Source organism: Rhinoraja longicauda, chromosome 31 (assembly GCF_053455715.1).
Source record: "Rhinoraja longicauda isolate Sanriku21f chromosome 31, sRhiLon1.1, whole genome shotgun sequence".
Classification (NCBI taxonomy): domain Eukaryota; kingdom Metazoa; phylum Chordata; class Chondrichthyes; order Rajiformes; family Arhynchobatidae; genus Rhinoraja; species Rhinoraja longicauda.
In genome coordinates, this window is record NC_135983.1 from 11,595,388 (window position 1) to 11,621,855 (window position 26,468).

Genomic DNA, 26,468 nt, shown 5'->3' on the forward strand with positions numbered 1-26,468 from the left:
CCTCCGGGGTGAAAGGTTGGGTGCACACGCCTAGAGTTGGCATCCCAACTATGTCCAAGTTGTGCAGGAAAATAACTGCAGATGCTGGTACAAATCGAAGGTATCACAAAATGCTGGAGTAACTCAGCAGGTCAGGCAGCATTTCTGGAGAGAAGGAATGGGTGACGTTTCGGGTCGACACCCTCCTTCAGACTGAAACGTCCCGAAACGTCACCCATTCCTTCTCTCCAGAGATGCTGCCTGACCCGCGGAGTTACTCCAGCATTTTGTGATCCCGACTATTTCCGAGTGGCTCTGCGTCCAATTAATGAATGAATCGGTGACGGGGCTCCGCCCTCTTCCCACGTCAACCAGCTTTCTTTAAAGTCCCGGGTGGTCGGCTCCCGGTGCAGTTGCCAGTCGTAGTCCTCCACCTGTCAGGTCTCTGACTCGCCGAGATGTCGGTTGCCGTGAGTTCCAAGCTGAACAAGACTCTGAGGGAGCATTACCTGAACCTGCCCCAGGGCAGCAACGTCCAGGCGACCTATGTCTGGATCGATGGCTCGGGAGAACATCTTCGCTCGAAAACCAGGACCCTGGAGTGTGAACCGCATGCTTTGAAAGGTGCAGTATAATCCGTGCATCTCCAAGCGCCGCCGTTTCCAATCCAACTCAAATAACTTGTTTTGTCCTCGTTTTCAGACATCCCCGTGTGGAATTTCGATGGCTCCAGCACCGCCCAGTCGGAGGGCTCCAACAGCGATATGTTTCTGATTCCAGTCCATATCTTCCGAGATCCCTTCGCACTGAATCCCAACAAACTTGTACTCTGCGAAGTTCTCAAGTACAATCAAAAGCCGGCAGGTAGATCCCTTTCGCTGAATATGCACCGACCACTAGCTAAAACTCTCTGGGCGTTTTCAATTAAAATTTATCCTCTTACTTTCACGTTATATTTTGTACTAAATAGTTATGTATTTAAACCATTGCCTTATCTATGCAAATCCTGGAGTTTAATTTTGGACTATCTCTGCTCTAATGTTTTGTAGAGTCCAACCTGCGACACACCTGTAGTCAGGCGATGGAACAGGTGAGAGACGCTCACCCCTGGTTCGGCTTGGAACAGGAGTACACACTCTTGGGGATCGATGGACATCCGTATAGTTGGCCGCAAAACGGATTTCCGGGACCGCAAGGTGAGGAAGAAAAATATTCTTATTTAAAATTAATATTCTTGCTTCCTTAAACACAATGCCAAATCTTTAGCAACGGAAAATGCTGTAAGTTCTCAACGCCTTGGTGACCCAACCTGAATGATTTGAAGTGCATGTTTAATCTTTGAGCGAGTCTAATATTGAAGCATGTGTGAGAAGGAACTGCAGATGCTGGTTTGAACCGAAAATAGACACAAAATGCTGGAGTAACTCAGCGGGACAGGCAGCATTTCCGGAGAGAATGAATGGGTGACGTTTCGGGTCGAGATCCATGAAGCATGTATGACTTTGAAACAGGAAGTGAAATTGATGAAAACACGGGAGAATGCAGGTGCCGGAATCAGAGGGGGAAAAAAACCCAAAGTACTGGAGGAACTGGGCGGGTCGAGCAGCAGAACTGATGCAGTGTCCCGACCCGAAACCCTCCGTCTTCACAGGTGCTGCCTGATCCGCTGAGTTTATCCGGCAGGTTTTTTTTTTGGAAGTAGATAGTGACATGTGAGCGAATCTAAACATTCATTCGCGGGCTTGTTACTGAATTGCATTCGTACAATTAAATAATTGGAGGGCGGTGAGCGTGACGTTTGGTAAACCCGTTTGACAGGCTGGTCCAGAAAGTTAAGGCATGTGGAATCCAAGTGTAAACTGGTAGAAACAAAGAACTGCAGATGCTGGTTTATACTAAAGATGGACTCAAAGTGCTGGAGTAACTCAGCGGGTCAGGCAGTATCTTTGGAGAACATGGAAAAGTGACGTTTCTGGTCAGGACCCTTCTTCAGACTGGTGGATCTTTTTTGACTGGACACTGTCATCAGTGGTGCACTGTTGGGATTGGTGCTGGAACTTTTGTTTGTGATCTATATTAGAGGCTTGAATGTTAATCAAGGAGATATCAGTAAGCTTGTAGATGACATGAAAGTTGCTAATGTTGGGGATAGCAAGGCTGCCTACAGCAGGATATAGGTTAGATGCACTGTTGACAGGTGGTTGATATCTGGAGCCAAAGCAGGTAATGATGTCGGGTATCATCACAACAATTAACAAACATCAAGACGGACTAATTGAACGTTTAATTCTTTGTAAGATTTTTTTTTTTAATTGCAATTTGCTATAGAAAGTGTGCCTTCCCTAAATTATTGGTAGACTGGATTTTTTTTCCAAAATCTAATTGAAATTATGTAAAGATAATTGTAAATGGGATATGGGTGATGGATAGAACCAAGATCTGGTGTTCTGCCAGTTTTGCTCCTGGTTCCATTTGTCATTTTCATTATGGCTCCTCTTCCATTTCTCATCCACCTCATCTGGTTCTCTAAATTCCAGGTTGCAACACTGGGTGAATCTTTCCCTGCCTCGGAAAATCCCGCCCATACCTTTGTCACCCATTTCACTACACATCTTGCCAAACTCTTGTTCAAAACAGTGTGAACTTGAAGCCATTTGGAATGTCACCCATGCGCCAACTCCAAAACCATACACTTATATGTTCCCCCTTCCAGTGGTTGCAGGGAAAAGTGCTTGGAGAGCGGATGGGGAGGGATGCGCAAATCGAGTTTTAGAGAGAGTGGCCTCTGTGGTAAGGGGTGGGGTCAGGAAGATGTGACTGGTGGTGGGATTCATTTGAAGGTGGTAGAATGATGTGTTGGATGCCAAGACTGCTGAGGTGAAAGATGAGGACCAGGGTTACTGTATCCCTGTTATGTCTGGGTGGGGGCAGAAAGAAGAGCTCCTCTGCCTCTAGCCCTCTGGCTCTGGCAAGGAATCCTTGCTTCCCAGTGACTACTCCTTCGCATGATTTCACCATTCCTTCTCTGGACTCCCCCCGCTGTCCTCCCACCTTCTCTAGATCTCCATTTGCAACTGCTGCTGTGGTATTGACCTCCACAACTTCTCCACTTCCCTTCACCATCCCAATCTCTCCTGCTGAATGTACAGCTCTCTGCTCACAGTAACAACCCCAATATTGTCATCAAACCCACTGACAAGGGAGGTGCCATTGCAGTCTGGCAGTCTGACAGCAACTATGCTGAGACCAGGCATCAGGTCTTGGACACCTCCTTGCATCACTCCTTGACCATGACCCCACAGTGGACGACCACGCTGTGCGGAGTTTGGGGAACTAAGGTTGTGTAGGGGAGTTTGCCAGAGGTGATAAGATTAATAACGGTCTCCCAAGACCTACCGATCTTGCCATCTTTGGTGATCTCCATTCCATAGCCAATAACCTTAGTCCCCCAATCCTGCACTACCTATTTTTAGCTCCTTGCCAAAATCCACAGGCAGGGCTATCCTAGCAGACCCATGTATCTACCTGCTTCTAATGGACACATTAGAGGCAGGAAACATGTTCCCAATGTTGGGGGAGTCCAGAACAAGGGGCCACAGTTTAAGAATAAGGGGTAGGCCATTTAGAACGGAGATGAGGAAGAACTTTTTCAGTCAGAGAGTGGTGAAGGTGTGGAATTCTCTGCCTCAGAAGGCAGTGGAGGCCAGTTCGTTGGATGCTTTCAAGAGAGAGCTGGATAGAGATCTTAAGGATAGCGGAGTGAGGGGGTATGGGGAGAAGGCAGGAACGGGGTACTGATTGAGAGTGATCAGCCATGATCGCATTGAATGGCGGTGCTGGCTCGAAGGGCTGAATGGCCTACTCCTGCACCTATTGTCTATTGTCTATTATTGTCTATTGTTCCACCGAAGTACTCTCCAAGTACCTTGATTCCATCTTGTCCCCTTGTCTTATCTCTGCTAACTTGCATTCAAGACAACTTGCCTTCTCTTCAACATTTGAAGTCTGAAGAAGGGTTCCAACCTAAAACTTTGTCTGTCCATCCACAAATTCCCTCCTCTAACCTGCAGAGTTCCACAGGCATTTTGTTTTGCTCAGGATTCCAGCATCTGTAGTTTTGTGTGTATCCAAAGAAAATGGGTATGGCTGGGGATCCATGCGAGTGTCATGGCTACACCGTTGACTTTCACAAGCCTGTTTCCGTTCTGTATCGCTGTACTAAACTGAACTAAAACGAATCAAAGGAGAAATTAAGATTGAGGACCAGCTCCACCTGGTGGAGGAGAGTGTTAGATGTGGGGAACTGGGTCTCTGTTCAAGGAAGAACCAGAGGGCCCAGAGGTCATTCCTGATGGGAAATGGAAATGTAAAGCACCAATATTTGTGGTTTTAGTCATTTACCCAAGCAGTTCCTTGTGTAACTCCATGCCAAGTTTTCCAAGATAATGAATGTACTTGTGACTTGCTTTGGGAGTTTTTTTTACTATAAATTAAAGATGCTTGGGAAGTTTTTATTTAAATGTCTAAAGCAAATGGGGAGAAACATTGTGCTCACATCTATCCACTTCATCTATAGAATCTCGCTGCTGCTGTACAGCTATGGTTTGTATTGCAGGAGGCAATATCTTAAATTGCTAAATTACTCATTTGCATTGATTTTTCTTTTGAAATCGACAGGTGAGGTTACAAATTACCTGGGAGATTGTGTGCCAGAACAAATGTCCTTTAGAGTCATAGTGACGCAGTGTGGAAGCAAGCCCTTCGGCCCAACTTGCCCACACCGGCCAACATGTCTCAGCGACACTGGTCCCGCCTGCCTGCGTTTGATTCATGTCCTTCCAAACCTGTCCTATCCATGTAGGTTTTGTAGACTTTGGTTTGTAAAGTCACTTATTGAGGTTGAAGTGGAAGAGCAGGAAAGTATATTGTATTTTTAAAATAACATAATTAGTAATGTCATAATTCCTATTGGCTTTATTTACATTGTCTTCATTTTGTTTCTACAAGGACCATACTATTGTGGTGTTGGAGCAGACAAGGTCTTTGGTAGAGATATAGTAGAAGCTCACTATAAAGCCTGCTTCTACGCTGGAGTGAAGATTGCAGGCACCAATGCTGAAGTCATGCCATCACAGGTACCAAGTTGTTCAGAGGTTACACAAACCCCATTTTATTTTCTCTTTGAGAACCTGATTAAGCCAGAACTTGTTTCTCCTTTCTTCCAGTGGGAATTTCAGGTGGGGCCATGTGAGGGGATCGAAATGGGAGATCACTTGTGGATGGCCAGATACATCCTTCATCGCATCTGTGAAGACTTTGGACTTGTAGCCACATTTGATCCAAAGCCAATAACCGGAAACTGGAATGGAGCTGGATGCCATGCCAACTTCAGCACTGAAGACATGCGCAATCCAGGTGGACTCAAGTAAGATGGTTTGAATTCTTTAACTTTGTGTACTCTCAGGCACTTTGTCCTATGTTGCCTGTGCCAACCATGATGGTGGTTTTAAACTGTATATTTACCTGCACATATTTCATATCCCTCAATTCCCATCCTGTCCATGTGTCTATCTAACATTTCGAACCTTACACCATGCCCACTAGCCTTTGACATTTCCACCTAGGATAAGTGTTTACCTATCTATGCCTTTCATAATTTTATAAACTTCTATCGGGTCACCCCTAGGTCTCCAAAGCTCCAGAGAAAACAATCTAAGTTTGTTCAAACTTTCCTTGTAACAAATGCCCTCTAATCCCGACAGCACTCTGATAAACCTCTTCAGCACACTCTTAAGCCTCCACATCCTTCCTGTAAAGGGGTGACCAGAGTCCAAACAAAATACTCCAAATGTGGCCGAACCAAAGTTTTAAAAGTTGCAATGTGACTTCATAACTTTTATACTCAATGTCCTAACTTGATAGCTAGCATGCCAGAAGCTTTCTTTATCACCATATCTATTTTGTGTTGCAGTTTTCAGAGAGCTATGGACTTAAACCCCAAGCTTCTTCTGTACATCAATGCTCCTTAGGGTCCTGCCACTTCCTGCATGCTTTCCTCTATATTTGACTTCCCATACTGTGAGAAATCACACTCATTTGGATTAAACTCCATCTGCCATGCCTCATTTCCAATTAATCTAAATCATGCTGAATCCTTTGACAACTTACCACAACATCTTGAACTAGTGTATCCTGACCCAAAATGTTTGTCATCTGAAAACTTGTAATGAGCCACTTGCATTTTTGTCTACAGCAGAGATGCCAGTACTGGTTCTTGCGGAACACAATTGGTGTTCAGTCAGACAAATCTCCAGTCAGAATGACCACCACCATCGAAATATACTGAATTTATTGGAGAAATTAATTTCCCCAATACCTTCCCAACCACTGGTGTGCAGTTACCTGCTGTATCTGTTTTCTTGACTAAAAGGCAAGCACTCCAGACCCATGGTCTGACAGAAAGCCTACCCATGGTCACAATTCCAGCTCTGGTCTTTCATCCAGCCCACAATCTAGACCCTTGACTTTGGCTGAACACCACTCGCCTGTCTTCCAAACTAATATTCAAGCCAGATGCTGAACCATCATGGATTTCTGAGGGTTTTTTAAACTTGAGTTGGGCTGAGAAAAGCAAAGTCTTTAAATGGCAGCCTTTTTAATTTGCTATACAAGAGTAATATTGAACACAATTTTTCAGTGAATCACTTGAAATATAAGGACAGGCGAATAGTTTTCAGAACATACCTGCTTCAACAGTCTTAAAGAAATGGAGGCAGGAAGTTGGTGCATGGAATTCCAAAGCTTAGGCCCTCGGTATCTGAAGAAATGGTCAGCGTCTTCATCATGAAATACAGCAAGTCAGGATTTTGCTTCTAAATCTAATATGATACCAAAGTTTCAAATGGGTCTGCTGCCAGGAAGAGGGATAAAATAAGTGGTTGGGAAATGCATCCGGGGCCAATTGATCACAGTCCAGGGGCTGTTTCCTGTCAACTGGCTTTTCAAATTGGGAATGTTAAAGGTTTAGCATTATTGAGCATCAATTTCTGCTGCCTTTCATGGAAAGTCTCACCAAGGTCAGAGTGCATGTCTAATGCTTGCTCAGGTCAAGTTGAGTTTATTGGCATGTGTACAAGTAGGGGAGGTAGGGACAAAATGAATATTGCTTCCAGCAGCATCACAAGCACGGGCTCAGGCAGTCCAATAGAAAGAAAGGCAGTCCAAAAGCACACATTTGAAAACCTGTCCATTCTGAATAATGGAAAATAAGTGGTCTCTGCCTCATTTTGTAGTAGATTGAAATAATGCAGAATGAAAGACTAAACAGACTTGCATTTATCATGTTTGGTTTAGGTGCATTGAAGAATCAATTGAAAAGCTGAGCAAGAGGCACCCATATCACATCCGCAAGTATGATCCAAGAGGAGGGCTGGATAATTCTCGGAGACTGACTGGCCTACACGAAACTTCAAGTATCCATGACTTCTCGGCTGGAGTAGCAAACCGTGGTGCCAGCATTCGAATCCCACGCCAGGTTGGGCAAGATCAATGCGGATACTTTGAGGATAGAAGACCAGCTGCAAATTGTGACCCTTATGCAGTAACTGAAGCTCTGGTCAGAACCTGTATCTTGAATGAAACTGGGAATGGAACTGAAAATGAGATAAAGATTTGCACTAAGTAATGGGCTTTGGAGGTAAGGGGATCTTGGGTACCCATGGGCTGAGCAATATTTTTGAACCTATCAACAAAGGTTTTCCTTGTCTTTAAAAAAAAAAAGTGCCACTATTCCTGTATAAATTGTTGTTTATTACTCTTCGGGGCAGTACGTCCAAATACTGTATTTAATAGGTTGTATTTAATCTTTCCACATCAATTTTGATAATTAACTTTTCAAAGAGGAATGAATTTGTAGGGTCCCTTGGCACTACTATGGCAAGGAGTGACATCTGTCATATTTACTGGAGGAAAATGTATTTCTCTGGAATGGTGCTTGAGTTTGAAACTGCTATTTTCAGTCTGTGTACAAAGTCCTGCCTTGAGTTTGCGCTTTGAGTTAGAACCTTCAAAGTAGTAGATTCTAATACTTGTATTTTAATGAAATAAAATACTTTGGACAGACATTTGTGAGCACACTTTTTTAAAATAAAAAGAATTTTGCAACTTAGATTGTTTTATATACTTGTATAAATGATTTTTGCACATGAATGAGGTACCAGAAGACTGGAGGATGGATAAGGGGATGGTGTCACCATTTTCTAAAAGGGCAACCAGAATAAACCTGCACCCGAATGGCTAGTGAGCCTTGTATCTGTGGTTGGGAACTTAAATACTGAGGGTCAGGATTTGGAATGGCAGGGACTGATTAGGAGTTGGCACGGGGGATTGATGCAGGAAAGTCTCATACCAATTTATTATGGAAAAACAAGTTGTTTTTTTAAAAACTGAAGACACAGTGGTTGTGATTTACGTAGACTAAAGCTAGGCTCGTTCAGAGGCTTAAGTGCAAGGGATCAGAAGAATAGATCCTAAATGAATGGCGCCGTACATGGCAGCCGCACCAACAGCCTGTCTCGTCTTTTTCTTCTTTTGCTGTTAGGTCTGTGTTTACTGTGTTTACTTGTATGTTTTTAGTGTACCTTTAGTTTTTGTATTATGTGGGGGTGGGTTGGGGGAAACCTTTTATTTCTTTCCTCGACGGAGATGAGACTTTTTCATCGTATCTCAGTCTGCACTGCAGCTTTAACATCGTGGAGCTGGCAGTCCCTTTGTTAGGGATCGACTGTGGGAGCTCCAACTGCGGGAACTTCAACCCCCCCCTCGATCACGGAAGTTTCGATTCTCCGCTTATGCTGTGTGCCCTAGAGATTCTCACAAGCTGTTGTGGTGGCTGTTTAAGTCCATGTTTAATTTTTATGTGGTTATGTATCTTGTTGCTTTTTTTGTATGACTTGGCAAATCAAATTTCTTGTATGTTTACATACTTGACTAATAAATTAACTACAATACAATACAATTAATTACAATACAATAAACTAGTTTGGTGATAGGATGCAGAGGGAAGAAGTCGATAAGTGTTTTTCTGACTAGAACTCTATAATAACAGGTGGACCATAGGGATCGATGCTGGGAGTTTTGTCTGTAATATGTACAGGTGAGTTGGGTGAGAATGTAGTCTGATTGGTAAGTCTGCAGCCAAAACAAATTGTTGGAGTTGCAGATAGTGAAGAAGATTGAAGATACAGTGAGGCATAGATTAGATGGAAAGTTGAGTGGAGCAGTGGTAGGTGACGTTTAATCAAGACAAATAAATGATATACTTTGAAAAGTTATATTTGGTAGGACATTTAGTCATTGACAGGAACCTTGAGAGTCTTGTACAGAGAGACCTTCAGATGCAAGTCCACAACTATCTGAAGGTAGATAGGTCAGTTAAGAAGGCACATAATGTTCACCTTCATAGGCTGAGGCATTAAGTACAGGCATGGGTACATCATATTGCAGCTGTACAAAACATACACTTCAGAGTATTATGTACCTTGTTGGTCACCACACCACAGGATGCGGTGTAACAGGGAGTGCAGAAGAGATTTGCTGGGATACTGCCTGGAATGGAGAGCTGTAGGTTGAAACAGATAAGATGGATTTTTTTCTTACTGGAACACAGGAGAGTGATAGGTATCCTTATTGTAGTTCATAATGTTGAAGGACATGGATAGTTTTTTTTTCCCAGGGCAGGTGAGTCTAGAATTAGAGGGCACGTGTTTAAGGCAAGAGGAGAGAAATTTAAAGGAGATCTGGGGACATAGTTTTTCACACCACTATTACATCTGCTTCCTCCATGCCCCCTGACAACATATTCTAGGTACCTACTATGCTTTTTTAAGACACACCCTGCATATCTCCTTTAAACTTCCTCCACCACCACCCTCTCTCTCCTACGGGGTAAGCTATATTTCCTCAAATACAGCACTTAAACAGAACAACACTGGATCTGATCTTTTGCCCCACAAGGTCCTACTAAACATTGTGTAAGTTAAACTAATCTCCATGGCTTGCAAGTGCTCCATATCCCTCCATTACCTGCAAATTCAGGTGCTATCTAAAAGACTTTTAAACACCACAATCGTATCTTCTTCCATCACCACTCCTGGAAGCATGTTCCAGGCATCCACCACTCTTAAGTATAACAAAGAATAACTTGTCCTGCACATCTTATAATGGTAAGATCAGACCTGCACACACTACTCCAAAAGGACCCAAATCAAAGCTGTAGACAGCTGCAACATGAGTTCATGACTCTTCTACTCAATGACCTGACTGATGAAAGCAAGCATACCAAGTGCCTCCTTTACCAATCTACCTGCATTGCCACTTTCTGGTAGCTGTGGAGAAAGACCCCAAGATCCCTCTATACATCAAGCACTTGGAACTCAAACACAGCCAATGTCCGGGGTGACTAAGCCACTATACCTGGCTTTCCTATCACCTGATGTACCTCTCAGTTAGTCAATTAGATATGCTTCCTTGGCTCAGCTCCATAAAAATAGCTTCCTCACTGCTGCTCTGCTCCACCTCATGGCTGCATACGAACTAGCTCAGCACTCTGATGTTTTTTTAAATCTTCTGCTCTGCCTTGCCTCCTGTCTGCAAATTAGCCAGTTGGGCTGGAGCATGTTTCCATGCTCTAACTCTAAAGACCTGTTCAGGTGAATCTCTTCTGCAAGTAAATTGCTGAAAGGTGTAAGAACAATAAGGTTAAAGTAGTAATTTTCACAACTTTCACAATGTTGATTGGGATTGCCTCAGTACATGGAGTGTAACTTGATGAGTGCACCCAATACATATATTTTTTTTGTTAACAGTATGTTGAGAGTACTATTGTGTAGACAGGACACTACTCAATCTTTTCTTTAGAAATGAGACTGGGCAGGTGGGGGAACATTTTGGAAACAGTGACCATAATTCTGTAAGTTTCGAGGTATTCAAACGAAAGGTTAAGGTTGATGCATTTGGGGAAGTCTAATAGTGGTGGGACAAATACTGTAGTTCGCTGAGTAGCAACACAGGTAGGTAGTTGATATGAGGTGATAATGACTTACAGCATTCTTGCTTTCATAATTGGGGCATTGAATATAAGAATCGAGTTTTGTATTATATCTTCATAAAACACTGCTGAGAGTGCATTTGGAAGATTGTGCGCGGTTCCGGTTACAATGCTGTGGATTGGATGTTATTGCATTGGAGAGTGCAGAGGAAATTCACCAGGATGTTGTCTGGGGTGGAGGACTTTAGTTAAGGGGAGAGGTTGGATAGACTGGATCTGTTTTCCCTGGAGTGAAGGAGGATTAGAGGTATGTAAAATTATGAGAGGCATACCTAGGGTAGATAACCAGAGTCTGTATTCCATCGTAGGAGTATTGAAAGCTAGAGGGCATAGGTTTAAGGTGAGAGAGAAGTGTAAAGGGGATCTGAGGGGGTAATTATTTCACAACGGTAGTTGGTGTCTGGAATTAGCTGTCAGAGGAGATGATGGAGACAGGAACTGTCAGGACATTTATGAGGCATCTGGATAGGTGTACTTGAACAAACAAGGTATAGAGGGATATGAAATTCATATAGGCAAGTGGGATTAGTATAGATGGGGATGATGGTTGGCATAGACAAGGCGGACTACAGGGCATTTTTAATGCTGTACTACTCTATTTCTACTATCTTTATACATTGAATGTAGTGATAAAGTTGTGGCCACGCAACCTGGACAAGATTAAATCAATCGCTTGTCAATCTGCTGACTACACTGTCGTGCACAGCTGCAATTGATTTCATGCACATAATTTGTGCTATCTTCCATTAGTGGGAATTATTTTGTTTTTACCACAAAAAATTGCTTTAGTCTGTTATAACTTTTTAAAATAGACTTTTCATCCTTGAGATCTATAATCCTCAATCCCCAAGATCTATAATCAAATGGAAATGAAACTCCTGTGATTGCAGGGCATTTTAATCAACAGTTGCCCATACTTAACACAGGCAGGGGTTTCCTCTACTTTGAGCCAGAACTCATAGCCATGTAATTTTGGCTCCGGGTAAGACTTTGTACATTTGATTGGTACCAATCATACCCAGTAGTGTTCTTTATGTTTCGTTTTCCCTGTCTAATTTGTACCAGCCCATCAAAGTAAAACTGGCCTCAGATTCCAAATTAACTGACCATGTTTATTTTCTGAAATTGAGCTGCTAAATGTATTCATGATTCATAGACTGATGTACACTGAGACCCAGAAAATGACCTAAAGTGCAAGATGATATTATAATATTGGATCCCATAAGTACTTTTATTACTAGCAAAACTACCTCTTTTGCCCTGCTGTTGCAAAGGAGTTGAAACTGGAATCAGAATATCTGACATTTATTTATTTAGTTTGATATTCATGGATGCATTCAAATGATTTAAGTTTTACATTCTCATAAACTACAATCCTCTTCTGGCATATATGCCAACCATGGAATAATTTTGTTCATTGTTTACATTTTTTCACATGCATTTTGTTACACAACTTAAAGCATAATTTGGGAAGTACACTATTTTCAGACTGGCTTCAACAAATGAAAGCTGAAACATTGTATTATATCCTTTGGGTTCTGCTTTACATATATTAGAATGTAGACCAGTATACTGATGCAGTTTATAGCACTGTTGCTTTACAGCTTTTGTGATCAGGGTTCGATCCCAAGTTTGGAACCGTCTGTGTGGACTTTGACTGCATAGATAGGGTGGTGAAGCCATTTGACATGCTGGCCTTCACCAGTCAGAGAAATGAGTATAGAAGTTGGGACGTCATGTTACAGTTGTGCAAGGCAGTGGGGAGCTCCACGTGGGGCATTATGATCAGTTTTGGTCATCCTGCTATAGGAAATATGCCATTAAGCTGGAAAGAATGCAGAGAAGACTTACGAGGATGTTGCTAGGATTCGAGGGCCTGGGGTATAGGGGGAGGTTATTCCTTGGAGTGAGAGAGGCTGACAGGTGATTTCATAGATGTGTACAATATCATGTACTAGATAGGATGTACAATATCATGTACAATATCATGGACTAGATAGGGTGAATGTACAGAGACCTTATCCTAGGGCAGGGGAAAGAACTAAAGGGCATGGGTGTAAGATAAGGGGAAGATTTAAGAGGAACCTGAGGGGCAATCTTTTTACGCAAAGGGTGATGGGTACACAACAGGAGTGCCAGATGAAGAAGTTAAGGCGGGGACAATAACAAGATTTAAAAGACATTTGGGAAGGTACTTGAAAATAAAGATTAGAGGGTTATAGGCCAGGCATGGGCATATGGTACTAACTTGGATGTTTTTTTTGGACAAGTTGGGCTGAAGCTCCCGTTTCTGTGCTGAATGACTTTGACTTCACCATTCTCATCTCTGTTGTCTTCATTATCTCTACCATCCTCTAAATACATTCACTTCTAACATTAATGTTAAATATGCTAAAGAACACATAAACCTTCTCCTTTTTTCCTAACTTTCACAGTGACCTTTACCATAAATATGTAGGGAAAAAAACTGCAGATGTTGGTTTAAATCAAAGGTAGACACAAAATGCTGGGGTAACTCAGTGGGTCAGGCAGCATCTCGGGAGAGAAGGAATGGGTGACGGTTCAGGTAGAAACCCTTCTTCAGACTGATGTACCTTTACCATAAATATGATCATAGTTACTTTTCAGAAGGTTGCTTTTCAGACTGGAGGCCTGTGACTAATGGTGTGCCTCAGGGTTCAATTTTCTGGTTTCTGAGGCAGCTAATGAGCCCAGTGTGGGAACCACAGAACGATCAAGTGGTGGCAGCTGAGGTAGGTTTGTGGGTAGATTGTTAACTCAGCACCCATTAAGGATCAGATCACTGTTCATTAAGTTTAGAGATTAGTTCAGTTTACTTTAGAGATACAGCGCAGAAACAAGCCCTTTGGCCCATCGAGTCACCATTGACCAGCGATCACCCATACACTAGCACTATGCTACACACTAGGGACAATTTTACCGAAGCTAATTAACCTACAAACCTGTACGTCTTTGGAAAGCGGGAGGAAACGGGAGCACCCGGAGAAAAGCCATGTGGTCACGGGGAGAACATACAAACTCTGTATAGTCAGCTCAGCTAGAAGTGTTGTTATTTCAGCAATGATACTCAAAAAGACTCAACCAATTAGTTTGCCTGCTTAACTATTCATTGGCTTATGTTTGAACTACACCGACAACTGATCATTTAGATGCTATTTGTGAACAAACATATAATAAAAATGTCAGCTCGTCATTAATCTTTTCCCTCTATATTGTTGTACAAAGTATAATTTGAAATGACAAATCCAAAACCATAAATCAGATATTTTATTCACATAAGACACATTATCTCAGATTACTTGATGCTTAAGTCAATATTCTGTTCACTCACAGCTTCCAATTGAAGCTGAGTTTTACATTAGCAACACAAAAATATTTAGTAATTCATCAAATTATAATACCATCTCAATTTTTCATCAATTTAATAGATAGCCAGATGGGGAGTGGGTGAACGAAAATGGTGGCAGGGAACTGTGGTGTTTGTAAGAGATTTACCCGATGCACAATTGACGGACAGCTGCAGAGCCAACAAACTGTAATGCGACCTGAATTTGATCAGGCACATAAAATAACAGAGTGCAACTGCTTAATAACAAGGGGAAAATAGAAAGCTCAGAATGGCTCACCGCATTTGAAAGCCAACAAAGTACTTTTGACGTACAGTCAACGTTTTAAACAAAAAAAGTCAACAACTAATTTATGCTTAGCAACGCCACACAAACAACAATGCTGTAGCAACCAAACTAGACTGGCCGATCTTTTCGGTGAACACCTTCGCTCAGTCTGCCTTTGCCTACGCGATCTCCTGGTTGCCAACCAATTTAACTCCCCTTATAAATACTGTCCTTTATGTTCTGGGCCTCCTCAACTGTCAGAGTGAGGCCAAACTCAAATTGGAGGAAGAGTACCTCATATTTCCCTTGGGCAGCTTACAATCCAGTGGTATGAATATTGATTTTTTTTAACCCTCTCTCCGTCTCTCCCCCACCCTAGTCATCATACTAGTTTCACTGTCGCCCTGATGAGTTTCACTGTTTGCATCACTTGTTATCACCTTCCCCACAGCTAAACACTGGCCCATTGTGGACTCCACCTTTCCTTGATTGCCATTGCTGACTTTGATTTGTCCTTTTACATATCCTACATTCATTTGTTCTATGTACCTTTTCCATATCTCTCTTTCCCTCTCCCCTGACTCTCAGTCTGAAGAAACATCTCGATCCGAAACATTACCTATTCCTTTTCTCCAAAGATGCTGCCTGACCTTCTGAGTTACTCCAACTTAGTGTGTCTGTTTTAATAACATTGATTGAGGGATGAATCTTGGCCAGAGGCAGATGCTGGAAATCTGAAATTAAACAGAAATATTCATTAGATGAGGCAGTTTTGTGCTATATCCAAATCTGTCATGGAGTAATAGAGATACAGCCCAAATAGGCCCTTCAGCCCAACTTTCCCACACGAGCCAACATGTCCCAGCTGCACTCGCCCCACCTGCCCGCATTTGGTTCATATCCCTCCTATCCATGTAATTGTCTAACTATTTCTTAAATGTTGGGGTAGTTCCAACCTCAACTACCTTCTCTGGCAGCTTGTTCCACACACCCACGTGTGAAAACGTTACCCCGCAGATTCCTATTAAATCTCTTCCCCTTCACCTTAAACCTATGTCTTCTGGTCCTCGATTCACCTACTCTGGGCAAGAGTCTCTTTGCATCTACCTGATCTATTCCTCTCATGATTTTATACACCTCTATAACATGGTGCCCAGAACTGAACACAATACTCTAAATGCGGCCTCATCAACATCTTGTATAACTGCAACATTACCTCCCAACTTCTATACACAATACTCTGACTGCTGAAGGCCAATGTGCCAAAAGCCATATTTGAACTTATCATATCATATCATATCATATATATACAGCCGGAAACAGGCCTTTTCGGCCCTCCAAGTCCGTGCCGCCCAGCGATCCCCGCACATTAACACTATCCTACACCCACTAGGGACAATTTTTACATTTACCCAGCCAATTAACCTACATACCTGTACGTCTTTGGAGTGTGGGAGGAAACCGAAGATCTCGGAGAAAACCCACGCAGGTCACGGGGAGAACGTACAAACTCCTTACAGTGCAGCACCCGTAGTCAGGATCGAACCTGAGTCTCCGGCGCTGCATTCGCTGTAAAGCAGCAACTCTACCGCTGCGCTACCGTGCCGCCCAGGCAAGTCCACCTTCAAGGAACTATGCGCCTGCACTCCTCGATCCCTCTGTTCTACAACACTCCCCAGAGCCCTACCATTCACTGTGTAGGTCCTCCCCGTTAAACTTCCCAAAATGTAACACCTCACATTTCTCTGTATTAAATTCCATCAACCATTCATTCCTCAGCCCACTTGGCAAATCAATTAAGATCCTGCTGCAATTTTTCACAAAGTCTGAAGGGTTTGAAGAAGGGTCTCGACCCGAGAGATCACCCATTCTCTCTATCAACAGATGCTGCCTGTCCCGCTGAGTTACTCCAACATTTTGTGTCTAACCTGGCTGAGGTACCGCCGGGCCCGGACTCCACTAACGGGCACTGCTTGTCTGGGCTCGCGCTTCGTGCCACCGCCCCAGGCCTGGGCTCCACTAACAGATACTGCTTGCCTGGTCTCGGGCACCGGGTCATTACCGGGTTGTCCCGGGCCTGGACTCTCCACTACAAACACGACCTGGTCTCGGTCAACACCCCCGCCCAGAACTGGAGGAGACTCACTGTGATGGATGTTTCTTTTTGTTTGGTGTTAGTTTATGATTGTATGTGTTATTGCATTTTTATTCATTATTCTTATTGGTCTTATTGTTCAACTGCGGGTAATGTTTCATTTCACTACACATTTATGTGTATGTGACAAATAAACGACTATTGACAGACTCCGCTAACGGACAAGACCTGGTTTCGGTCACCGCCCCTATCTGGTAAGACTCCACTATCTGGTCTGAAGTATCCGGTCACCGCCCGGTGTCTGGACTCTACTAACGGAGACTACCTGATCTCGGTCACCGCTCCGGGGTCAGACTCCACGGACGGACACTGCCTGTTCTGAGGGCACCGGGTCACCGCCACTAACGGAGACTGCCTGGTCTCGGTGTATAGGAAGGAACTGCAGATGCTGGTTTAAACCGAAATGGTGGAGTCACGTCTCAGCGGGACATGCAGCATCTCTGGAGAGAAGGAATGGGTGACGGTTCGGGTCGAGCCTTCCTCAGACTCGGTCACCGGCCGGGGCTCGGACTCTACTAACGGACACGACCTGTTCTGCTTGATTACTGCGCAAACACCTCATAAGTGGTCGCCGTCATTAAAGGGCATTACCTGGTCTGGGTCACCATCAATTGCGGGCACGGCCTGGTCTGAGGTACCTGGTCTGGGGCAGCGGGATACTGTCACTGGCGGGCACGGCCTGGTGTGGGGCAGCGGGTCGCCGTCACTAGCGGGCACGGCACGGCCTGGTCTGAGGCAGCGGGTCCCCGTCACTAGCGGGCACGGCACGGCCTGGTGTGGGGCAGCGGGTCCCCGTCACTAGTGGGCACGGCACGGCCTGGTCTGAGGCAGCGGGTCCCCGTCACGAGCGGGCACGGCCTGGTCTGAGGTACCCGGTCTGGGGCACCAGATCACCGTCACTAGCGGGTCCCTGTCACTAGCGGGCACGGCCTGGTCTGGTCTGAGGCAGCGGGTCACCGTCAGGTCGAGGCTCCGCCAACTGCCGCTGGCGGCGCGTGCGCCGTGCGGATTGTTGTCGCGCTGACGTCAGGCGGCGGGCGGGCGGAAGGACGGGCGCGCGCCGCGGGTGACGGCAGAGTCCGGCGGGCGGTCGTCGTCGTCGTCGGCGGGCGGCCATGGGGAAAGTTCAGGAGTTGCTGTTGACGCTGAGGAACAACAAAGTGGTGTACGGCCCCGGCGAGCTCATCTCTGGCGAAGTGAGGATCAAGCTGGCCGCGCACCTCAACTTCAAAGGTCAGTGAGCGGCAGCGTGCCTCACTGATAGTGGTGGCGGTGGCGGTGGTGGTGTCTCCGCCGCCGGGATCAACTTGCGGCCGGGAGAGGGGATGGGGAACTGGGAAGAGGGTGTCCTGGCCTTGTGAGGGGGCGGCAGCCCCGGGGAGACGCTGGATCGCCGGCCATCAGAAGGGAGGACGGTAGACCTCAAGACTGGGAACTGCCTGGTACGAGTCAAGGGACGAGGGCTGACCAGAGCCTGGAGCAGGGAGGGAGGAGAGAGGGGGGGGGGGGGGGGAGAGAGGGAGGGAGGGAGCCGGTGGATGCGGGGGTAGTGGGCGGGACAACGATAACCTGTTGAGGGGAGAAGGGTGGGGGAGTTTGCCGATTTAATTCTATCAACTTTTATTTAAAGCGGTGGATTGCGTTGCCTCTATCGTTTTGCTTATCGTACCGATTAAACAGTCATAAAAATCACGAACGACTAATTGAGTCATCGCTATTTGTTTTATAAGCTGAATGAACTATGTTCAAAAACATCACAATTGCTTCACGTGTAGGTGTCGAACAAATAGGCACCTGACCTGAGACCTAATTCCTTCACCTCACCAAAACCCCACTCAGTGAAATGTTCACTTACTCTGCATTTGAGGTGGTGTTTAAAAATGAAAGTCAACTATACATTATGGTGAAGGCTATTATAAGAGGCGATAAAGGGTCACAAAAACCTATGAACCAGAGTCAGCTTCCAGAATAATATAAGACAGTATAAGAACATGAAGATAGACACAAAAAGCTGGAGTAACTCAGCCAGCATCTCTGGGGAGAAGGAATGGGTGATGTTTCAAGACAGAACCCTTCTTCAGACATGAACATGAAAGCTGGATAAGTATTTTTCTTTTTCTGCAAAGTCACTGTGACATACCTTAATGAGTCAACAAATATAATACAAAAAGCAAAGTGCTGGAGGAACTCAGCAGGTCAGGCAACAACTGGAGAGGGAGATGGACAGACAACATTTTGGGTTTAGACCTTCAGTCTGAAAAGATCCTAACCCAATACATCTGTCCATCTCCCTACACAGATGCTGCCTGGCTTGCTAGGTTTTTCCAGGCCCCTTATTTTTTTGTTCTCCCACACTCAAGACACACAGGTTTGTAGGTTAATTGGCTTGGTATAACTAAAAATTGCCGTCTGTGGTGTATGTAGGATAGTGTGCATCTGCAGTCTCTTCTGTCTCCAGTATAGTAATACAGATGTCTATAAATGATAGATTAAACACTTTGTATGGTAGAAATTTAAGCTATGCATATGATTTCATTAGCAACCGCATTTCAAACACATCTACTTCTCTTTTCGCTTTCTTCGGAACAGAGGAATTTGAGGCCAGAACCTGCCAAACTTGTTTGGCAGGGGGATGGTAGTGGGGAATTCAGCAAGGAGAAAAACAAAATTGTTAGCTTTTGGCTCAAATTTTTCGTACCTATTTACATACATGATATGGAGAATGAAACTAAATGTCTGAAAACTGACCCTGTAAACATATTGTGATGCCTAGGGTGGCGTTTCAATGGCAGCCTCGCCTGCAGTCTGTCTGTCCTTTTCATCTTTTTTTGGTTACTTGTAGTGAGTTTTAAAAGTATGTGTTAATGTTCTCTGGTTTGTTTTATGTGGGGGGGGGGGGGAGTCGGGGGAAACATCTTTCAATCTTTTACATTGCTGGAGTTGCGATTGTTTTCCGGATCGTATCTCCGGTCGCTCTGTGGCCGAACATCGTGGAGCCAGAGGCCTTGCTCGGGTCTGACTTTGAGCCTCACCGCAGAGCGTGTACTTACCATCAGAGCGTACGATCACCTTGCACCTGGGATCAACGCTCCAACCGCGGCCTGCGGACTTTAACATCAAGGAGCTTGCAGTCTCGGATTGAGACTGACGTCGGGAAGCTCCAAAAGCTGCAAGATGTTCGACTAGTCCCGACCTGCGGTAGATCTCCCCGGCGCAGGGGAGCTGAGATTCCCCCCCCCCCCCCCCCATGCAGGAGCTTGAAGAGGAAGGCCTGCCGCCGGCTACGGGAGTAAGATCATCCCGTCAACGGAAGGTTAGAGGCCACCGACTGCTGGAGGACAAAGAAGGGAGAGTTTGAACTTTTTTACGCCTTCCATCACAGTGAGGAATTGGAGGAGTCACTGTGGTCGATGTTCATGTTAAAATGTATTTTGTGTGTTCTGTTGCTTTTTATTGGTCTGACTTGTATGGCAAATGAAATTCCTCATATGTTGCAAAACATACTTGGCCAATAAAGTATGATTATTATGATAGTTCCTTCATTCTAACCACCTCTCCTACTTTAGGTTAATTTTATGTCTCTCTTTCCCAATTCCAGTGAAGGATTCCAGATCTGAAATGTTAACTGTTTCTATTTTCCCAGATTCTGCCAAACCTGTTGAGTGTTTTCAGCATCTTTATTTATTCCAGAAAAATATAACAAGAAGTGGGGAAGATAGAAAAGTAGTAACAAAATACACGGAGATACAAGAAACTGTAGGTGCTGGAATTTTGAGCAAAACAAAATGTGCTGGAGGACTTCAGCAGGCCAGGCAGCATCTGTGGAGGGAATGGACAGACACTGTTTCGGGTTGGGACCCTCCTTCAGACTGAACAAAATAAGTAGCAGAAATATAAAGAACCGGTAAATGTGGTCAGGAAATACAAAAAAAATGATGACGTTAAAAGTGCGTTATCTGACTCCTTGCAGCATTCACCACAATTTAGATGAATTAATGAAGTAGATTAGATGCATATGGTCTAATTACAATTATGGAGAAATTACCACATGAGCTGAATGAGGGTATTCAGCAGTTGGAAAGCATAGGGAAAAATGAAAGGAAGTTGGATCAAGTTATTAATAATGGATGAGATCACTACAGATGTGAGATACAACCTTAGAACGGTTGGAGCCCTTTGGAACCAAGGCAAGTTGGGAAATAGTATTCAATTTGCCAAAATGCCTTGGATCCAAAGTTGGCTTGTCAAAGGTGACGGGAATGGTGGAGGTTGCTTTTGTGAGAATTGAGAAAGTGAAAGTTTGTTTTGTGTGTTATCCAGCCTAATCAGCATACGTGAATACATGAAGTGGTGTGAAAGAAAAAAATAAAGTGTCCATAATTTAGTGTTGCAGGTACAGTAAAGGTGCAACGAGTTAGGTTGGAAGATCCTAAAATTCATCCTTAGCATTTAAAGAGTTCAAGGGTCTGATAACAGTGGGGAAGAAGTTGTTGTAGAATTTGGTTACATTTTAAAAACCTTTTGTATCTTCTACCCAACGGGAAAGGAGAGAAGCGAAGATGACTGAAATGTGAATTACTTGTCAGCCGCCAAAGAGTGGTTTATAGTATTAGGCACAGCAAAATAAGAAAATTATATATTATAGGGATGATACAGTTATTCTGGGTGACTTCACAAATATGCTCAATAAGTCAAATTAGCAGGAATTGGGTAGAGAATGTATTCATGACATATGATTCAAAATGATGCAGACCAACCAAGCTACTTTCTTGTGTAGGAAGTAACTGCAGATGCTGGTTTAAACCAAAGACAGACACAAAAAGCTGCAGTAACTCAGTGGGACAGGCTGTATCTCTGGAGAGAAGGGACGTTTGGGTCGAGACCCTTCGTCACCCATACTTTGGTTCTGTCTTCACTAAGGAAGACAGAACCAATCTCCTGGAAATACAAGGGGACCAAGGATCTAGTGGGAGGGAGGAACTGAAGGGAATCTTTTTTCATATGTCTTTATGTTAATTCGCATATCACTGTACCTTAATCGGTACGTGTAACAATAAAAGACCTTTGAACCTTTGAATTTATAGATCGTATTAAATTCAACAACTTTGTTCATACAGTTGGAAGAAATAGTGACAGGCTTGAGGATTGGGAACATTTTAGAGCATGGGACAAAAGAGGCCAAGAAGTTGAAGCATAGGAAGATAACATTTGTGAATAAAAGCATGAAACACAAAAATAAACTAAAATCCTCAACAGATATGTAAAAAAGAGAAAGGTTCGTGAGGGAAAATGCTGGTCCCTTCACATGAAAATAAGGGCAAGAGTAGACATTAGGTTCTCAAACATGCCTCCCATGCTCTGTGATCATAACTAATCTCTGCTAGTCTCAACTCGTGTACCAGACAGCCGTAACCCTTAATTCCTCACTTTCTATCTGCGCCTTGAATGTATCTAATGATCTGGCCTCGGCCAACCACCGGGGCAGGGAAAACCAGAGATTCAATATCCTCTGACAGAAGACATTTCTAAGTGCCTCAATTTTAAATAACCAACCCCATATCTTTCAACTATATCTCTTGACTAAAACATCTTAACACTTACCCATCAAGTCCACTTAGGGTGTTGTATGTTTGAATTAGATCACCCTTCATTCTTGAAGAAGGGTTCCAAACCAAAACGTTGTCTGTCCATTGCCTCCATGATGCATTTATCTTTTGCTCAAGATTTCTACAGTTTTGTTTCTCCGCCCCTCTTCTCATTAACTTCAGGGAACACTGGCCCAACCTAACGAGCCTCTCTTAATAGGAGAACCCTCTCAACCTGGTAAATCTCCTTTAGCTGCCTCCAATGCTGTATATCCATTTTTTGACGAGGAGAACAAAACTGTGTAGTACTTCAGGTGTGGCCTCATCAACACCCTGTATAACTGAAACAAAACATTCCTGTTCTTAAACTCCAACTCCTTCACAATAAAAGGCATTGTTCCAGACAAGAGAATTCATAATGGAAAATTAGAAAATAGCAAATTAATTAAACAACTGCTTTGTGCTCTGTCTGCGTGCCAGAAATACCAGAGAGCTAAAAATCTAGCGAAAACAAGGAACCGAATGAAGGAAATAAATTGTTGTGGTGAAAAAAGTACAAGAGAAATTGATGAGATTATAAGGCTCAACCTTAGAAATGGGTTGGGAAATTTCTTTCAGTACTGCAAGTCTTTGAAAATGTCCACCTTTTGATGTGGTTGCACAAGTTGTTGAGTGTGATCAGGGCTGAGCTTGATAGATGTTTTAAACATTATGGAATTGTTCGTTTACGGATCAGCAGGTACCTAGACATGGTAGAGGAATGCCTTTATCTTGTTGAATCGTGAAGAGTAGGCTCTGAAAGGCATGGCTTCCTTTTGTGTTTTTCATACCATTTCTTTAAACTCTATTGATATTACTAAACTCAAGCCTCAGTAGCTTTCCCGAGGAATTGGTGGTAGAATTATCCAGGTTTTCTTGGAGTATTGCCTTGCTCCAAATGTCATGTGGTTTCATCCTTTTGGTCGCCTTTCATGAAGGGAGGTATTTCTCTGGTTATCCCATCAAATTCTCTAATGATCTCGGCTTCCATAACCTTTTACATTCAACAGGATGCCGCCAGTGCTATCTGGCTTTGTGAGGCAAACTTGGATAACCCACCCTTTGTCTCTACTCCAGGCCATTGATATAAACAGTGAGCTGTTGAGAGCTAAGAATTGATCCTGGGCCAATCCACTATTCACATATTACCAGCTGAAAAATGACTTTTTATTCAAGAGTTAAAAGCAGATAATCTGATCAATGATCTGATTGTTTGTGGGTTCTTATTGCTACAAGAACGAAGCTTCAAGAATTGGTCAATATTGCAAATGCTGTGTACATGAAGTTACTCTCCAGCCTTTTCACTGAGAACCTGCAATGCTTAAGTTGTGGTTCCTCTAATCATTTACTAAATTGTCTTTACTTTGATGTTTTGAATCAATTCTATCTGATTATTGTCTGAACCATCGTTTTGCAGGAAGACCTCCATTACAATGGGCTTCAGAACCCAATGGTTGAATAGAGTGCAATCTACCAGGAAATTGAATTAACATTTCCACAGTGTTATCAGTCACCTATACATTTTAGTGTATTGCCTAGTACAGTCTTTATCCTAATTAATGGGAGGTAGAACTACCTCTTTTTAAAGACAGGAAAACAAAATTGATTATTACACTATACTCTTATCAACTACTCAATTTTGTCGTGGTATAGAGTTTTATTTCATAAAGATATTTGGATTTCTTTCGAGAAGCTAATTGCTTATTTATTGAAAATGTCTGTTCAGCAACAAACAGTTACGATATTTTGTTTTCTAAATTATATTAGTTAACCTGTTGGCCGCCTTGAGTATTGCTGCCATTTTACTCATGAATTATGCACTAAACTTTACATCCGGACCAGATTGTCCAAACTCATTTTATTTCAATCATAGGGAGGAAGGCAAAATACTTTGCATTGTGCCAATCAAAAAGGGATTTAAAGCTAGATTTGAGAAGCAAAGGGACAGGGTAAAGCAATGCACTTCACCTTTTTGGAAAATGAGTAAGATTTGAATGGTAGATATTTTTACTCCCATGTGCTGTTTTGTCCTTAAAAAGCTGTCCTGTCAATTGACAATTGGCGGCACGGTGGCACAGCGGTAGAGTTGCTGCCTTACAACTTGCAGCGCCGGAGACCCGGGTTCGATCCCGACCCAGTGCTGTTTGTACGGAGTTTGTACGTTCTCCCCGTGACCTGTGTGGGTTTTCTCCAAGATCTTCGGTTTCCTCCCACACTTCAAAGACGTACAGGTTTGTAGGTTAATTGGCTTGCTTAAAGTGTAAATTGTCCCTAGTGTGTGTAGGTTGATGTTAATGTGCGGGGATCGCTGGTCGTCACGGACCCGGTGGGCCGGAGGATCTGTTTCAGCGCTGTATCTCTAAACTTTAAACATTACACTCCCTTCAGGAATATGCTGTGCGGAAATGGGAATAGTTTCTGTATTTCATCTATTATCTACAAGACTTCCCAGGAAACGGGTATTTTAATGTTACCTTTGGAATGGTTGCAGCATGTTTCGAGCTCTGGCAAGCCTTTTAGGGGAGTAAAACTGCTGCCATTGTCTTACAGCAAGGAAACCGGCCCTTCAGGCCAACTTGTCCATGCCGACCAAGATGTCTATCTGACCTAGACACATTTGCCTGTATTTAGGTTGTATGCCATTGATAATTTTTTATCCATGTTCTCTTCCAAGTGTCTTTTAAATGTTGATATTGCCCCTACTTTTACGTCTTTCTCTGGCAGCTTGTTCCATATACCCACCACCCTTGGTGTGAAAAGATTGCCCGTTGAATACCTTTTAAATGTCTGAAGAAGGGTCTCGACCCGAAACGTCACCCATTCCTCCCCAGAAATGCTGCCTGTCTCGCTGAGTTACTCCAGCATTTTATGTCTACCTTCGAATACTTTTTAAACCTCTCCTCTCGTCTAAATCTCTATCTTTAGTTTAGAGTACCCTACCCTGGGTAGAAAGGTTAAATAAACTCTTTAAAGGTCACTCCTTTGCATGGAATGCTGGAGTAACTCAGCAGGTCAGGCAGCATCTCAGGAGAGGAGGAATGGGTAATGTTTCGGGTCGAGACCCTTCTTCAGACTGATCAAGAAGGGTCTCGACCCGAAACATCACCATTCCTTCTCTCCTGAGATGCTGCCTGACCTGCAGAGTTACTCCAGCCTTTTGTGAATAAATACCTTCGATTTGTACCAGCATCTGCAGTTATTTTCTTACATTCCTTTGCATGGAATCTCCTGAAAACTGAGTCTGCCCAAAACCTGTTGTTCCAGTACAAGGAGATGTTCTGAGCAGAATACTGCAGACAGGTATTTCTCAGGTTGCAGGGTTATGTGCTGAAGAATGCACTGAAACTTGGTGCAGTCATAGCAAAAGCTGTGTGGACAGACGCCACTGAGCTACTCAGTCCAGAGTTTAACAAAAATAGATTACTTCTCAAATTTATTAATGAGATGTTGACCAAATTAAAATAACGTAAGGAAATGTAACTATATTCTAGGTAAGCGAATAATGACATAATGTTCCACATTGTAAAATTGCTAATCTGAAATTAAGTATAAATATGGGAGAAAATGGTTCTGCATGGCAACAGTGATTATACTTCAAAAAGTACTTGAAGTACTAGGGCGGTGGCGCAGTGGTAGAGTTGCTGCCTTACAGTGCCAGAAACACGGGTTCGTTCCTGACGATGGGTGCTGTCTATACGGAGTTTGTACGTTATCTCTGTGACCTGTGTGGATTTACCCCGGGAGCACCGCTCCCACACTCCAAGCCGTACAGGTTTGTAGGTTCATTGGCTTGGTAAAATTGTAAATTTTAGTGCGTCCCTAGTGTGTAGGATGTTAAGGTGCGGGGATTGCTGGTCGGCGAGGACTCGGTGGTTCGAAGGGCCTGTTTCCACGCTGTATATCTAAAACTAAAACTACTTAATTAATTAAGGTGCTTTACAGCATCTTGAGATTGTAAAAGGATATAT

General features: G+C 43.6%; 2 protein-coding genes and 1 long non-coding RNA gene across 4 annotated transcripts in view; 2 read left to right on the forward strand and 1 right to left on the reverse strand.

Moving 5' to 3' along the window:
• The first annotated feature begins 437 nt into the window (after positions 1–437).
• LOC144608230 (glutamine synthetase-like) lies at positions 438–5,408 on the forward strand. Its single transcript, XM_078425812.1, has 5 exons — positions 438–603; positions 682–843; positions 1,029–1,175; positions 4,987–5,114; positions 5,205–5,408. The coding sequence occupies exons 1-5, from the start codon at positions 438–440 to the stop codon at positions 5,406–5,408; spliced, it is 807 nt and encodes a 268-aa protein (XP_078281938.1).
• A 6,973-nt stretch (positions 5,409–12,381) lies between these two features.
• On the reverse strand, positions 12,382–17,889 carry LOC144608431 (uncharacterized). The gene is made up of 2 exons (XR_013549197.1): positions 17,468–17,889; positions 12,382–15,455 (listed from the first exon to the last, which is right to left on the reverse strand). It is a non-coding gene; the product is annotated as an uncharacterized LOC144608431 (long non-coding RNA).
• A 77-nt stretch (positions 17,890–17,966) lies between these two features.
• The window catches only part of arrdc1b (arrestin domain containing 1b), a 41,374-nt gene continuing 32,872 nt past the window's right edge, over positions 17,967–26,468 (forward strand). For both annotated transcript variants that reach the window (XM_078425975.1, XM_078425976.1), the window contains exon 1: positions 17,967–18,109. In XM_078425975.1, the coding sequence (XP_078282101.1) occupies positions 17,992–18,109 (118 nt within the window). In that variant the 5' untranslated portion in view covers positions 17,967–17,991. The remainder of the gene's footprint in view (positions 18,110–26,468) is intronic.